The following is a 14,163-nucleotide window of genomic DNA, read 5'->3' on the forward strand; positions in this document are numbered from 1 at the left end:
TTTCAGTGTCAGAACTCTCAAACTCGCGCTAAAAGTCCCCTTGGATTTTTTCATTCAGTGTGAGTTGTTCCAGTGCGAAAGCTACTTTTTATTTTTACGTGTGACTTTTAGCGCGGATTCTAGCGCTGAAATTCACGAGGTGTCAGAACTCTCAACCTAAAAATGAAGTCACACCTAAAAATGAAGGCGCGAACTTTAGTGCTGGAACTCATACGTCATGATTAATGAAGTTTCCTTGGGCGTGTTTTTAGAGCTAGAACTCACGCTAAAAGACACACTGGAATCAGCGCTGGAACTCACACCTGTACCGTGATTCTTACTGCAAATCTCGCGAGAATTGTCCTAGGTGTGAAATCTTATTCTCTATATTTTAGCGCAAATGCAGGTGCCAAGATACCAATTCTACGCTTTTACGAGCTTTCCTTATGAGCCCCCAACACGTGAAAGATAGTCCGAACCCCGAACACCAAACCATAAGGCACGCACCAAGGCAGGCATGTCTCCAGAGTTCTGTCACTTACTGCACAGCAGAGCTGTACTCGTTTGCAAGAGAGTCCCTTTATGGGAAAGGTTGTGACCCTGGGATGATGATCCGCGGTTTACAAGCATGAGCATCAGAATGGGTTCGGCTCAAAATCAACTGGATTAGAGAGGGGGAGTGAAACAAACTAAATTTTTTCATTCACGCTCAAGAGATTGTGCCCTGGACGATAATCAGCTAAGATACATCTCTGCAAGTACCTAAGATACATCCTTAAAGGCATGGTGGACAACATCTCATGTGATAAGAAAATAATGGAGAAAAGGCGAGTCGTAGAATTTACGGAAGAAACGAACCAGAGAAGGGAATGGATACTGAAACCGGGTCGCCATAGAAACAGCATTTTTATCTATTGTTTTTTTACCTCAGCTCATTTATATGCCTTCTAATGGTCTATGCTCCAAAGCTGCTTATCAGCTGACTCATTCTTCTCTGGGCTTCTTCCCAAGCTGTGATGATGCAGCGAATTATAGGCAGAACAGTCACGAAAGGCACGTACACATACACACACAGAGACACACACAGACAAAGGCAAACAAACACACACAGACAAAGGCACACATACATACACACAGGCACACAAACACACAAACATGAGTGCCCATTCCCACCGCACACATCAACACAGTAAAGGCGAAATAATAATGTAGCAAAAAAAGAGAACGAATAGCCTGGCATGTAAGCACGTACACACCAGCGGACCATATGCACATGTACACGTGCACACGCGCACCTTGAAAGTATGAACCCTGGAACCAAAAAAGGTGGCAGGTACAACATTACGCCTCTAAGCAGCCAGGCCTGTTGGCAACAGACAGACAGATAGACACACACACACACGCACACGCACACCCACACACCCACACCCACATACACACACACACAGTCACCTTACCTGCACGATCTTCTTCAGCTTGAGCAGCTCTCCTACAGCAGGTGTCTGTTCTGGCTTGCTCTACCGTCATCTCTTTCAGCTCAGCTGTACAGTCCGTTACATTGCCTGTCAGAGTGTTGATATGCTGGTGTAGGTCTGGATCACACAGAATACATGTAACAGAGATAGGCAGAATCAGTGCATCAGTTCAACTGTTGAACATGCTTAGTGTGTGTATGCATTGCAAGTCAGGGGCGTCGGAAAGTGATTTAGTGTGGTACGGTCAGCCATCTGAAGTACAATTTACTCACGGAGGGAGGGGTGGCTGAGCCGAAAATTTTGGAAATTTAGAGCCCAGATCAGTGCATTCTATCGAATCACGGGGTGCTTGGGGCAAATAGTGGTGCGGTCAATACCGTAGTGACCGTATTGTGTGCAATGCCCCTGCAAGTACACTAAAACCAGCTGCTGGCGTAGGTGTGGATCACACCAAGTTGAAGAAATACTGTAAAAGCAGAAATTTTCCGTCGTGTGATATTTTCGGTATTCTCCAAAATCGGAGGTTCGGTGGAGGGAAATTTTCGGTAAACCCGTTTTCCAGGTATGTGTACTAGCGCTAGTACTGAAATTTTCCGTGCGTTCTATTTTCGGTAAACATTTCGGCACCGAAGTTACCGAAAATCAAACACCGAAAATTTCTGCTTTTACAGTAGACAGACTCTGAATCAGAATCTGCACTTCAGCTCGACCTTTGAACCTGCTCAGAGTACGCACTTCAATTGCAATAAAACCAGCCAACCCTGTATCAAGCGGAATCCGGCTCAGGCCCGCCGGAACCGGTCTGGATTGGTCAGGTTAACACCGGACCAACTTTGTAGCTACCTGTTGTGTATCGGTAGAAAGACTTTTCATGGCTCTTTTTGTTGTGGTCCTTTCGTTTATTTTGGTTTGTTTTGCGTTCTGCTTTGACTCGTATCCTGGCGTGATCGCCAAATTTTGTGCACTCGCACATGTTGTCCAGGCGTCAGGGGCCCAGCCTCCCTGCCCTCCGACCCGCCACACACAACAACGAAACTGAACTAAGAGTTCTACATAATTTCTTGACAAGACGGAGACAGACAGACAAGAAGACCGGACACGACGAGGTAAACTGAAAACTGAAGAAAAAGACTAACATTATGGCAGCATATAAGCATGCGCACAAACAAAACATAACGCATGACAATGACGTAACCGTTACTTGGATCACGTACAAACTATACATGCAACCAAAACCAGTCAAATACGAGTCAAAGCAGAACGCAAAACAAACCAAAATAAACGAAAGGACCACAACAAAAATGAGCCATGAAAAGTCTTTCTACCGATACACAACACTACCAGCGCATGTTTACTGCTGAGGAGGGCATATGTCCCCGCAATACTATACACAAACTGTATGAAAGACCATGGTACGACCGGACCAATTGAAAACAGCTTCCGACGGTTCTGATCCTGTATTGACCGGAACAATTTTCATGCGCATCTAACTGTCATATCAGAACAGTTTCCGCTGAACCAAGGGTGTACGGTTAGGGCAAGTTTTAATTAGTGCTGCGCATCATGCCCTGCGGTAAGAGACATGGCGTCTCCACAGTTGGTTCATTACGAAAAGACTGGTGTTGAATGCGTGTCGTGCAGTACACCCCCATGCAGAGATCTTTCTTGTGCACTGTCCCATCCTACGGAAGGGGTCGCACTGATGGCTCTGCGCTCTCACTGGATACACAGGTATGCCACAGTCATGGTCAAAGAAATCCGACCTGCGAGACAAAAGTAGCGCCGCGTTTCCATTTTAATTACATCATGCATATTCCCAAAACTGTTCCGATGGTCACAGGGGCCCGCATGTGGCTTGGCGCTGCTTTCGGCACGTGGGTTGGATTTCTTTGGCCACAACTGTAGTTTCAAGCTTCCTTCTACAGACTACGAGACGTTCATAAAAAAAGCACCACCGTAATGTGACCATCTAGCTGATTCCTCCCAAGAGAAATACTGATTGCTTAGAAACTTTTGGTATTCTGGAAAGTTTGGAAACCCCCTCGATAGGCAAAAGTCTTTGGGGAATCCTTCAACAATAAAAAAAGTTACAAATTACAAACTAAACCATGAATACGAGTACAGATAAAATGTTGACATGGGGAGATCACTCAAAGTAGAAGTCAGAATCAGACACATAATGGCAGGGAGAACACAATGCAAGAAATACTGGACTGAAAGACCCGGATTGAAAAGAAACACACACTTACTGGCGACATTGATCTCCCGCGCCTCTAGCTCCCTGACTTTGTCTTCAAGTTCTTGTATTCTAGCGGCTTGTGCTGATACCACGGTGCGGAGGTTTTCTACGAAAGAAACCAAATTGACAATCGGCGGGAAGTAATAATTTTATTATAGTCAACACAGACAGGTGATGTCATTCGATGCGTTCCGGTATTGCTGTGCATAGCTGTGGGTGGGTGTTTTGTGGGGTGTGGAGAACATACATTTTCTGGACAAATTCCAAACCAAAAATAATCTTAACCGTCCACCTCTCCACACTGCACTCTTGGCCCACATTCACCACACCAATCCATAGCGAGGAAGTTCGTCCTCGGGTAGATGTTCCATATCGTCTAGACAGCTGTTTCGCTCATTAAGAGCTCCTCAGTCGAGGTAGATAACGAGTGAATAGTAGATAAACAAGAACGAATTTCCTCGCTATGGAGTGATGAGGTGAATGTAGGCCAAGAGCACAGTGTGGAGAGGTGGAAGGTTAAGATTAGTTTTAAATGGCCGAGTTTGTCGCTACTTCTGAGTTAAATTCCAAATAAAGCAGGGAAATATTGTTGACTAATGACAAGGTTAACTGCACATGTGCATGCCTATGTCGGAGACCCACCCAACCTCCATACCCGCCTTGATTCATGGGAATCCTTTGAGATGTGAATACACCCATGCCTCGCTTATCCAGGCGGTCCGGGACCGAGCAATGCCCGCATCACCGAATCACATACAGTTTGATTTCAGAAAGGCCATGTATATGGCATACGGCATCACTATTTCCACAAAAAGTGACAAGGGTAGTAATATTTCCACTGAAACTGATCCGAAGGGTGTCCGGTGGCAAAGTGCCCGTAATTTTGGGCTCCGGATAACCAAGCTATGAGTGTACATTCAAATTCATGTTCAACATGGCAAGCTGATTCCGATTATCTCGTACGGGTGCCTATCAGCGCCACCCTAGGCACTGCAAAATACATTTGTCCGGATTTTGATTGTGATTCATGGCGCATTGATTCTACAATGCGTGCATCGTGTTTGGGTTTTGTGCACACGGTAAATCGTATAATGAAACATAAATACGTCCGGATTTGGCTGGCCAGAATTGTGCGCGGCGGCACGCTGATTCTACTGTACGTGCGTCGTGGTTGGATTCTGTGCATACACGGTAAAGCGTAGTATGCAAAATACGTTCGTCTGGTTTCGGCTTGCCGGAATTGTACATGGCATGGATTCTACTATGCATGCATCGTGTTCATATGGCGCAGAATATTCCGGCCCTATAGTTGCAGATCTCCTGAATACCAGCATCACCCGAGGCCTAGACTTCTCGAGCGTCGTCGTCGGCCCAGGCGTCCTAATCCCGTTGGCCAAACCAAACAAACCCCGCGGACCACTCACGAGTTTGAGACCGATAGTCCTACTCAATACAATAAGGAAAGTATTCTCACTCATGATACTGGCACGGATATCAACAGCAGTATCAGAATTTCTGGGACCCACCTCGTCGGGATTTCGAGCTGCAAGGGGAGCGAGTGATGTCGTGTTCACCCAACGTTGGTTATCGGCCAAGTCACAGAGGTACGTGTGGGAGTGTCATGCCTTGGGGCTAGACATGTCAAAGGCATTTGACACCATCAACAGAGCCAAGCTCCTGGATGTTATGAGCTCGTTCCTTGGCCGCGATAAAGTCCACATGATACAGCATCTTCTGTATGGCACCACCATATCTGTTCGTATGTGCAGCTCCACTTCCAAGGCATTCCATACCACCATCGGCATGCCCCAGGGGGACAGTCTAAGTCCCGTGCTGTTCGTCTGTTACCTTGAAGCCGCCCTGCAAGAATGTCGCCCAAAACTCCCACAGCGACCTATAACTGATGGAGGCATCCCTCCAGAGACCGGGTACACTGATGACATAACGTTCTACTCTACCAGTAAACCTTGGCTCGAGGAATCACTACCCGTCATATCCTCGACACTGCAGTCTTGGAACCTAAAAGTAAATGAGCAAAAAACGGAATGGGTGCACTTTACGTCGGGCGATTCATCCTGGCGGAGCATCAGGCAGCTTGGCTCTCTTAATTTTAAGGGGGGGGGGGGGGGGGGGCGCTGAGGATATCGACAGGCGGATTTCGCTGGCATCCCAGGCATACGGTAGTATGTTCAGCCTCTGGCTGCGACGCAAGCATGTGTCAGAAAGGTCCAGGCTCAAGCTGTACAGCTCGCTTGTGCTGCCTGTCCTCCTTTACAACTGTAAGACTTGGGGAGTACCCCAGGCAGTCTTTCAGCGACTGGACTGTTTTCACCGCCGACAGCTCAGAAACCTGGTGGGAGTGCGATATCCAGACAGAATTACGAATGAGGATCTGTATTCCAGATGTGGCTCGCAGCCACTGTCGGAGCTTGTTGCCAAGCGACGCCGTAGCCTCACTGGCCATGTTCTGAGGATGAATGAGCAGTCACCCCCTTGCCTTGCGATGTCCTGCTATTTTCAAGCGGGGTCACGTGGACGAAGGGGCCGTCCCGCGGCTACTCTCCCTACCACCATCATGAAGGACCTGGCAGGGCACGGCATCCCTTTGAAGAATGCCAGCGACCTAGAAGGAGCACGAGCATTTGCTGCAGACAAGTCGAAATGGAGATCAGACATTGTTTATGGATGAGTTTTTTGTTGACTGGAGACAGAAGCGGACTTGGCTTAATTTCAGTGTATTCTCATGCATTGTTCTTTGGCCTTTGTACGCGTGCTGTGGTATTATTATTATTATTATTATATGCATCGTGTTCGGATTCTGTGCACACGGTTAAGACTATCAGATTCGTAGCCGAGCTGGTGCAAACCTCCCGGCTGCCATTCGTACTGTATACAGCCCAAAATGCTGTATCCCTTTTGTCCGCACACACTTTGCTATCACCCGTTATGAGCCCTTATGCTTTCATCCCACATAGAGTAGCGATGTCATAGAGCACTGCGTTAGATTGCTACCACCTCGCATCTTTCTATCCTTTTCTCTACAAACAGAAAACCTCTTGCTCTTACCAGTGTCACTGTCACAGCTTTCCGGCATTGTTTCTCCAACACTGTCACCACCTGTAGTACAGGGGATGCAGAGAAGGAACATTGGGCACGTGTTACTTTGAATGATGTGCTGGTTTTGGGACATTTACTAAAAGATCATTAGCAATCGCAGATATCCCAGACATGACCCGGGTGGAAAGCAATGGGACATTTAACACAACTCGAGGACCACATCTGTACTGCCCTGGCCTTCACTCTGTACTGCTCTGGCCTTCACTCTGTGCTGCCCTGATCGTGCCACGTCATCCTCATCTTCACCGCATCGATAGCGCTGCAGACAGCGATAGTTTCCCTGTAGCCCTGAAACAAAGTCTCGTTGTGTGCTTGTGTGCATCCTATGCACCTGCAGAAAGACAAGTAGTTCTCACACTGAGTGCGTTCGATTATGCACGCGAATCGATCCACGAATCGATTCGCGCTATTCACATTACTCCATGTGAATAAAGTGAATGGATTCCGAATCGATTCCAGGGCTCATGATATGAAAATCGAACGACTCGAATGCATGCGAATGGATTCATGAATAGATTCAAGTGCATAATCGAACGCAGCCACTGAAACACGCAAAACCTGGGACTGATTGCCACCAGTCCTCACTGGGTACTTCTCTCACCTTGACCGCCGGTCATGGAGAGCTTGACTTCTTTCAGCCACATTCGCATGCAGCTCATCTTGGGCAGCGTGTAGTTCCTCATGGCAACGCCGATACGATTGGACGCCTTACACGTGTACTGGCCTGTGTGCATGCAGAAAGACATGAGACAGGCCATGCACCGTGTCATAAGTGCCTACAATACCGGTACATGTACATGTCAATATTTTATATCCTTCCTAATGTATGGTTGAATGCAGACACACACACACTGGAGACTCCCTCGATTTAGGATAAGGCCTCCTGTGGAGAATCCATAAATACAAAATACAAAATACACTGATGTACACAAATATAGGTATATATGTGCACGCACAAGTACCCTCAACCCACTCTCTCCAAAAGCGCATGTTTGCACAGGAATATACCACCACAACACACACACACACACGCACGCACGCACACACGCGCGCACACGTGCACGAAAATACGGTACTTAAAAAAGACCTGCACTCACCTGCGCTCCGCTCGGGAGAGCCCCCGCACATCTTCAGGCCTTCCCTGGTCATCCTGTACATATCAGGTATCGGAAAGTCAGCTCCATCTCCATGGTAACCATATCCTGCCACCATGACCCCGTCGCGATACCAATGTAGCCGGGCTGGCAGAACAGAGGAGCCGTCTTGGCGAACCTGACACCTGAGATTCAGGCAGCCATCAGCGCTCTGAAACACTGATGATGATGTCATGCCAAATATGATCCTTGGTGCTGTACAACTAGAGTCACGGATGGCTGCAGCAAAGACAAGGACAACAGATGTTAAAAGTAAATGGGGTCAAGAGGAAAATGAGAGGGATTCAGCTGCACAGGACACGTAGAGATATCATATAAAGAACAATTGCCTGGGTTAGAGTCTACGGCTTCACATGCTTTGGGTCAAGAAATCGACTCGGAGATGAGGTTCACTTTCATGACCAATGTTGATGATCTAAGGAGAGATTCCTAGACTCACCGTTTTCGTCATTCCCCATAATCCAGGATAACTAATCTTGTTCTTAATCTTTTCTCCCTTTCCATCGTCATCATAACATTGGGCATGATTGCCCGTTTGACTTGCGATGTAAAATAAAAGCAATACAGCAATACATACTACGTTATGGCACGTGCAAAGAAAACACGAGCAGTTCTGCCGCATATCATTCAAATTAAGGAAAAACTGTGAAGTTCGGAATGACAATTTCCCAGTACACATTACAGGTGATTTGACTGACTGAAGAAATGAATAGAGCAAACAACCTAGCTGAGTTGCTATAGCAACCATACAGACTTAAGTAAGCTACGCATTGTGCAGTACTGCCGGGTGCCAAAGAGCTGGGGGGGGGGGTCAGCCTCCTCGCCTTGGTCGTTGTTTATTTCATGTAGTACGGTCCATGCACAGTTGAAGTCACCGTGTATACAATGGTATCCGGTGCTTGGTGAAATCCTAGCCTGGTCGTTCTCCGGCACACGACAGTTCTGCACAGCAAGAATTGTAATCCTGTAATGTTACACATTTTTCGGCGTACTTATACTTTCGGTACATCAGTTTCACACGTAAAACTTCACCAAACAAACACTAGCACGCATAATCCAATAGGGAGCTGCTTCTCTGTACCTTAAATTTCTGTTGACCTAACCTGGCCTTTTGCCCTCACAACGAAAATAATTGAGCACCTAAAAATGTTCTGAAATTTGAGCACTTGCCTGTACAAACGGTGGTGGTGCTGGACCAGCTGCCGTTCGGCAAACACGTGATGGCTGGCGTGCCGGAGAGTCGGAAGCACTTGTCAACGCACTCGTACGTCGCTCGTGCGGATACTGTCGTGCTGTTGTAGGCGACCGTGCTGTTTGCAATCCTGGGCGGTGTGCCACAGTCCACACCTGCATGACATGGTACACAATTATCATGAAAAAACAAACGATACAGAACTATCCTTTCTCACTATCCAACCAAGAGAATATCAAAAACAAACAGGCGATTCAGAAAAACGCTTTTCTTAGTAACCGACCAACAACCGCTTTGGCCCGTTTGTAGCTGTCTCTACGTGTTCGTTTCAAGCCATGGCAGGAATAATGAGGGAAAGCTAAGGTGTGCAAGAATGGACTCGGACGGAGAGCCAAAGATAAATTCATAGAAAAGAAAAAGGACCACGGAACTACAAGTTGCGCTATAATGTCCACTTACACCACCAGTTACTAAACAATCAGCTCATGCGATAACATTGCACGGCACTGCCCGACGGTCCTGACGTTCTACAACTAACTGGCTAACAGCTCTAGCACATCTCGTATGCGCACTCCAACAGCCTTCCAACTTGGAAGGTTCTAAGTTATATGATAACTTGCAGGCAGGCAGGCAGGCAGGCAGGCAAGGCAGAGAGAGAGAGAGAGAGAGAGAGAGAGAGAGAGAGAGAGAGAGAGAGAGAGAGAGAGAGAGAGAGAGAGAGAGAGAGAGAGAGAGAGAGAGAGAGAGAGAGAGAGAGAGAGAGAGAGAGAGAGAGAGAGAGAGAGAGAGAGAGAGAGAGAGAGAGAGAGAGAGAGAGAGAGAGAGAGAGAGAGAGAGAGAGAGAGAGAGAGAGAGAGAGAGAGAGAGAGAGAGAGAGAGAGAGAGAGAGCGAGAGAAAGAGAGAGAGAGAGAGAGAGAGAGAGAGAGAGAGAGAGAGAGAGAGAGAGCCAGTGGTAGTGAGCGAGGAAAGTGGAGAAGGAGACAGATAGACAGACACACACATTCAGAAATGCAGACAGAAAAACAGATGCATGGAGTGCTGCAGAGAGAGGGAAATTGCGAGAGTAAGTACGGAGGATTAGCAAGACGAAATTCGCGGTCGCGTTCGCTCTCCAAGGAAAGTCGAACTCAGTGACGGAATTCGCGTTATGAGAAGGATTAGCAAACAGAATTCGCACATGCATGACGTTGACACGGCGTACATTGCGTACAGACAGTAAGCGTGGTAATTTTATGACTGCCCCGACACGAATCCACGATTCGTGTTCCGACTACTTTTCCGAACGAAAAATGCAAAAGTTCGCAATCCAGTTCGCGAACTGAAAAATGTTTGCGAACGCGAACGCGAATTTCGTCTTGCTAATCCTCCGTCGTGAAAGAAAGATTCTGAGCTACGCAGGGGTGCTGACTCACCTCTGCAGATAGCTCCAACGCCTTGCAATTGACCATCCGCACGGCACACCAGTGTCGAGCGCCGCACCAGCACATTTCCGCCGCCACACTCCGCGTCAATCCGGTCGTACGGCAGGGCTTGCCCCGCGAAATTCGGCCGGGCACGGTTCCCCGATGCATCGGATACAACTCTGTATTGTCCACGTGGCAAGTCTGGCACTCGACATTGTACAATTGCTGTAGGCACAGGGTGAGAGAGAGAGAGAGAAAATGAGCCAATTTACAATCGCACAGACGTACGGAATCCCGCAAAACCACTTGATTCCACTCTACCATATTTAAAAGGGTACTCTAGTGGTAAAGTGTTTAAACCTGGGTGTTTAAATTTTTTAGGTATGAGGGCAAAAGGCCAGGTTAGGTGACCACAATTGTTAGGTACTAAAGCAGTCCCCTACTGGATGACGTGTGTCAATGCTTTTTTCTTGCGGCCATTGACATTTCGGGGCGGAAAAAGATGCACGGAATAATAAAGTACACAGAAAGTGTGTGAAATTACAGTACTCCAGTGCGTGAGAACTTTTTTGTAGCATTCGCATGCACACATGCACGCACACACGCTCACATGCACGCAAGCATGCTCACACACACACACACACGCACACTTACACATACTTGCACGCACACACACACACGCACTTTCTCACACACATGCACACACACATGCACCCCTCCCCCCCCCCCCCCAACACACACACACACACACAAACACACAAGCGCACCCCCACCCCCTTTCCCCGACACACACACACACATTCACTTTCAGAACACACAGAGATTGTCAACAACACCAACATGCTCACGTTCAGGTTCGCAGGTAGGCTGCTCTTCAGTCCATGTGCCGTCACCCGTGCATTCTCTCCTGGCCGATGACGGAGGATTTACATTGTACCCAGTACTGCATTCCACCTCCACTCTACTTCCAACTGTATGTCCAGTGCTTAGTGTAAATCTTCCATTTCTCGGTGGTGTGAGTAACGGACATGACCGTCCTGCATAACCACAACACATGGTGTAACACAGAATAGTATATAGTTCTGTGCTTCATTTGTTTCCAAAAAAAAGAAGAAAATTTGACAAACAGAGACTCGCAAACAAACAAGAAAATGTAGCCGATAAATAGGATTATTGTCTCAGTACCAAGCGAGCATGCTGGATAGCAAAGAAGCTACTGACAATTAGCTTTACACAGCAAGCTCGAGAAGGGCAGATATCGATGCAGAGTGTGTAGTTTTGTTTGCCAAATATGTTTGCCAAATATAAAGGACAAAGACAAGTTTGAAACTCGGATGTTGAGCCATAAATAAATGTAGAAGAGAAAAGGACATATGGCGAGTTAAGAGTAACTCTCCATCACTGGAACATTGCACTTTATTGCACTTTATTGTGTTATTGCACTTTCTGACTGTATATAGTATCACGTTCCAGTGATGGAGAGTTACTCTTAACTCGTATCCATATGTCCTTTTCTCTTCTACAAAGACAAGTGCTATAGGTTTTTCATTTGACCCGACGAGACCACACGAGTCTTGCAAAAAAACTGCACAAACACACGTGGTGTGTGGCCGGCGAACTGTTCATGCTGATGTCTTCAAGCGTTCGGTGGTCTTGCCTGGCTAAATGAAAAAACACTATTCCATGAATAGACGGACCAAATGAAGCTGGCAGCAACAAATTGAAGACAAGTTTATGAAATGGCACACTTACGCCGACACTGGGGTGATACCCCCGACCACGATCCGTTGGGTAGGCAAACTCGCGTGACTGACTGCTGAGCGCTGGGGTGAAGCACATGCTGCTCATCGCACGTGTAGCGGGCCTCAGCTCCGACACTGCGCGACGGCACGTTGATATTGCCATTGACTAGAGTGCCAAGAGGTAGGCATCGGATGGCTAGTACACAAACAAACAAAGAATAACATTGTCAGAGACTAGCCAGAATACAGGGGATAATGTCCGTGCTAAGCGAGAGAGTACAGTATTTCCGGTTTGTTGGCTGACCACTCGGACAAGGCAATCGCCTCTCCCGGAGAATCCCTACAACTACTACTGGAACTACGGAGACCCCCCCCCCCCCCCCCCGATGTAGGCTATGGCCTGTGGAGAATCCATAAATACAAATACAAACTAGGACCCAACACACACAGGGCTGGTCGAGTCAGCTCCTAGTCAGTTTTTCCAGCCAAATGACCCTGGCCAGGCGACTACCTGTGCGGAGGGACAACATTTCGAAGGTCTCTTGAGCGGTCGGTCGCCTTACACAGGTTCTACTGTACCGTATTTCCGGGATTGTAAGTCCATTTCCAGATTCATAAAATTATCGTTTAGATACATTCACTTCAGTAGTAAGTCATGCTCGATTGAAAGTTGCACCACTATAGGAGCTGCATCTGTGCCTCAGATCTTTTCAGGGTGGTGGCGTTCCTACGGATACTGAGAACTCAGTCGAACAGAGTCTCAAGCGAACCGTGACATTTTTTCTAATTTATATTTGGGTAAACACGGTAGTTTAATGTCCGTCATCAGTACCTCTGCACTTAGCATCTTGCCAGCGACCGCTGGAGTCATGCCAACGCCCTCCGCTGCAGTAGCGCTGCACCCGACCGCCCACGGACAGTTGATGACCGACGCCGCAGGTCAGCGTAACCATGGTTCCCGATCGTCTCTCCGCCGTCGAGAGGCGCCCGTGAGTGGGGACAGCCAGCTCCGGGCAAAGTGCTGAGCAGCCAGAGGTCACAAACATCGGATTCAAACTGAAAATTAGCGTACTGTAAACCACCCCATGTTTGCGTCACTAAAGTTTTGCGATCTCTCAGAACCAGCGAGTTTGCGATGGCAAATGTTCGCGGAGCACTGTCGCCACACAAATACCCACTGTTGAATTTTGATTTCATGATGGTTAATATTTGCGTTCTGCTCTTCTCGCAAAAGTAGCAAACATTAATACGTCGCATACGTTGCGCAGTTTACAGTAAGAAGATTTTTTTGGCTAATGATCTCGCAAGCGTGAAACTCGGAGGTGCAATAAAAATGGTTTTGCCCATGGGTGGGGATAGCCAGCTCCGGGCATAGTCAGTCAACACAAGCAACAGATTCATACGTCAAATTAGAATTAGAATATTTTTTGGCCCGAGAATCGTGCAAAACCTGAAACTCTGAGTTGCCCTAAAAAAGCGGTTCCACCTTATCTGTACTTCAATAATAGAGCTCAGTGCTAACTAAGAGAATTTATTATTTTATTATTTACTAGAGCCACGTAAACCCTTCATGTGTGAGCCATGTCATAAGGGGAGTGGTGGCGTGGTCTGGGATGATTTTTATCACAGGTATAGCGCTTCCTAGAGCTACGGGGAACTGGACTGACTTGAACAAGGCAAAGTAACAGCAACCTGAAAATACAAGAGTGCTGCCTCTTGTCGTTGCCATAGAGGTTTCAAAACCAATGGACATGCCAGTCTGTAGTAGTGCGTGTCGAGCCGGTTCTACGGAAGGCACATGCCCAAGCCCCAAAAAATGGGGTATCCTTGATAGTAACCCATTCCGGGGTAAACAATCCGG

The 14,163-nt window shown here is 47.4% G+C and overlaps 1 protein-coding gene across 3 annotated transcripts in view; it reads right to left on the reverse strand.

Moving 5' to 3' along the window:
- Positions 1-542: 542 nt before the first annotated feature.
- The window catches only part of LOC135829803 (uncharacterized), a 57,734-nt gene continuing 44,113 nt past the window's right edge, over positions 543-14,163 (reverse strand). For all 3 annotated transcript variants that reach the window (XM_065342189.1, XM_065342191.1, XM_065342190.1), the window contains 11 exons: positions 13,135-13,323; positions 12,313-12,498; positions 11,409-11,597; positions 10,570-10,785; positions 9,135-9,311; positions 7,908-8,183; positions 7,412-7,534; positions 6,760-6,810; positions 3,704-3,799; positions 1,437-1,571; positions 543-990 (listed from right to left, as the gene is read on the reverse strand). In XM_065342189.1, coding sequence (XP_065198261.1) covers positions 935-990; positions 1,437-1,571; positions 3,704-3,799; positions 6,760-6,810; positions 7,412-7,534; positions 7,908-8,183; positions 9,135-9,311; positions 10,570-10,785; positions 11,409-11,597; positions 12,313-12,498; positions 13,135-13,323 — 1,694 coding nt within the window. In that variant the 3' untranslated portion in view covers positions 543-934. The remainder of the gene's footprint in view (positions 991-1,436; positions 1,572-3,703; positions 3,800-6,759; positions 6,811-7,411; positions 7,535-7,907; positions 8,184-9,134; positions 9,312-10,569; positions 10,786-11,408; positions 11,598-12,312; positions 12,499-13,134; positions 13,324-14,163) is intronic.

This window comes from Sycon ciliatum, chromosome 13 (assembly GCF_964019385.1).
Source record: "Sycon ciliatum chromosome 13, ocSycCili1.1, whole genome shotgun sequence".
Lineage (NCBI taxonomy): Eukaryota > Metazoa > Porifera > Calcarea > Leucosolenida > Sycettidae > Sycon > Sycon ciliatum.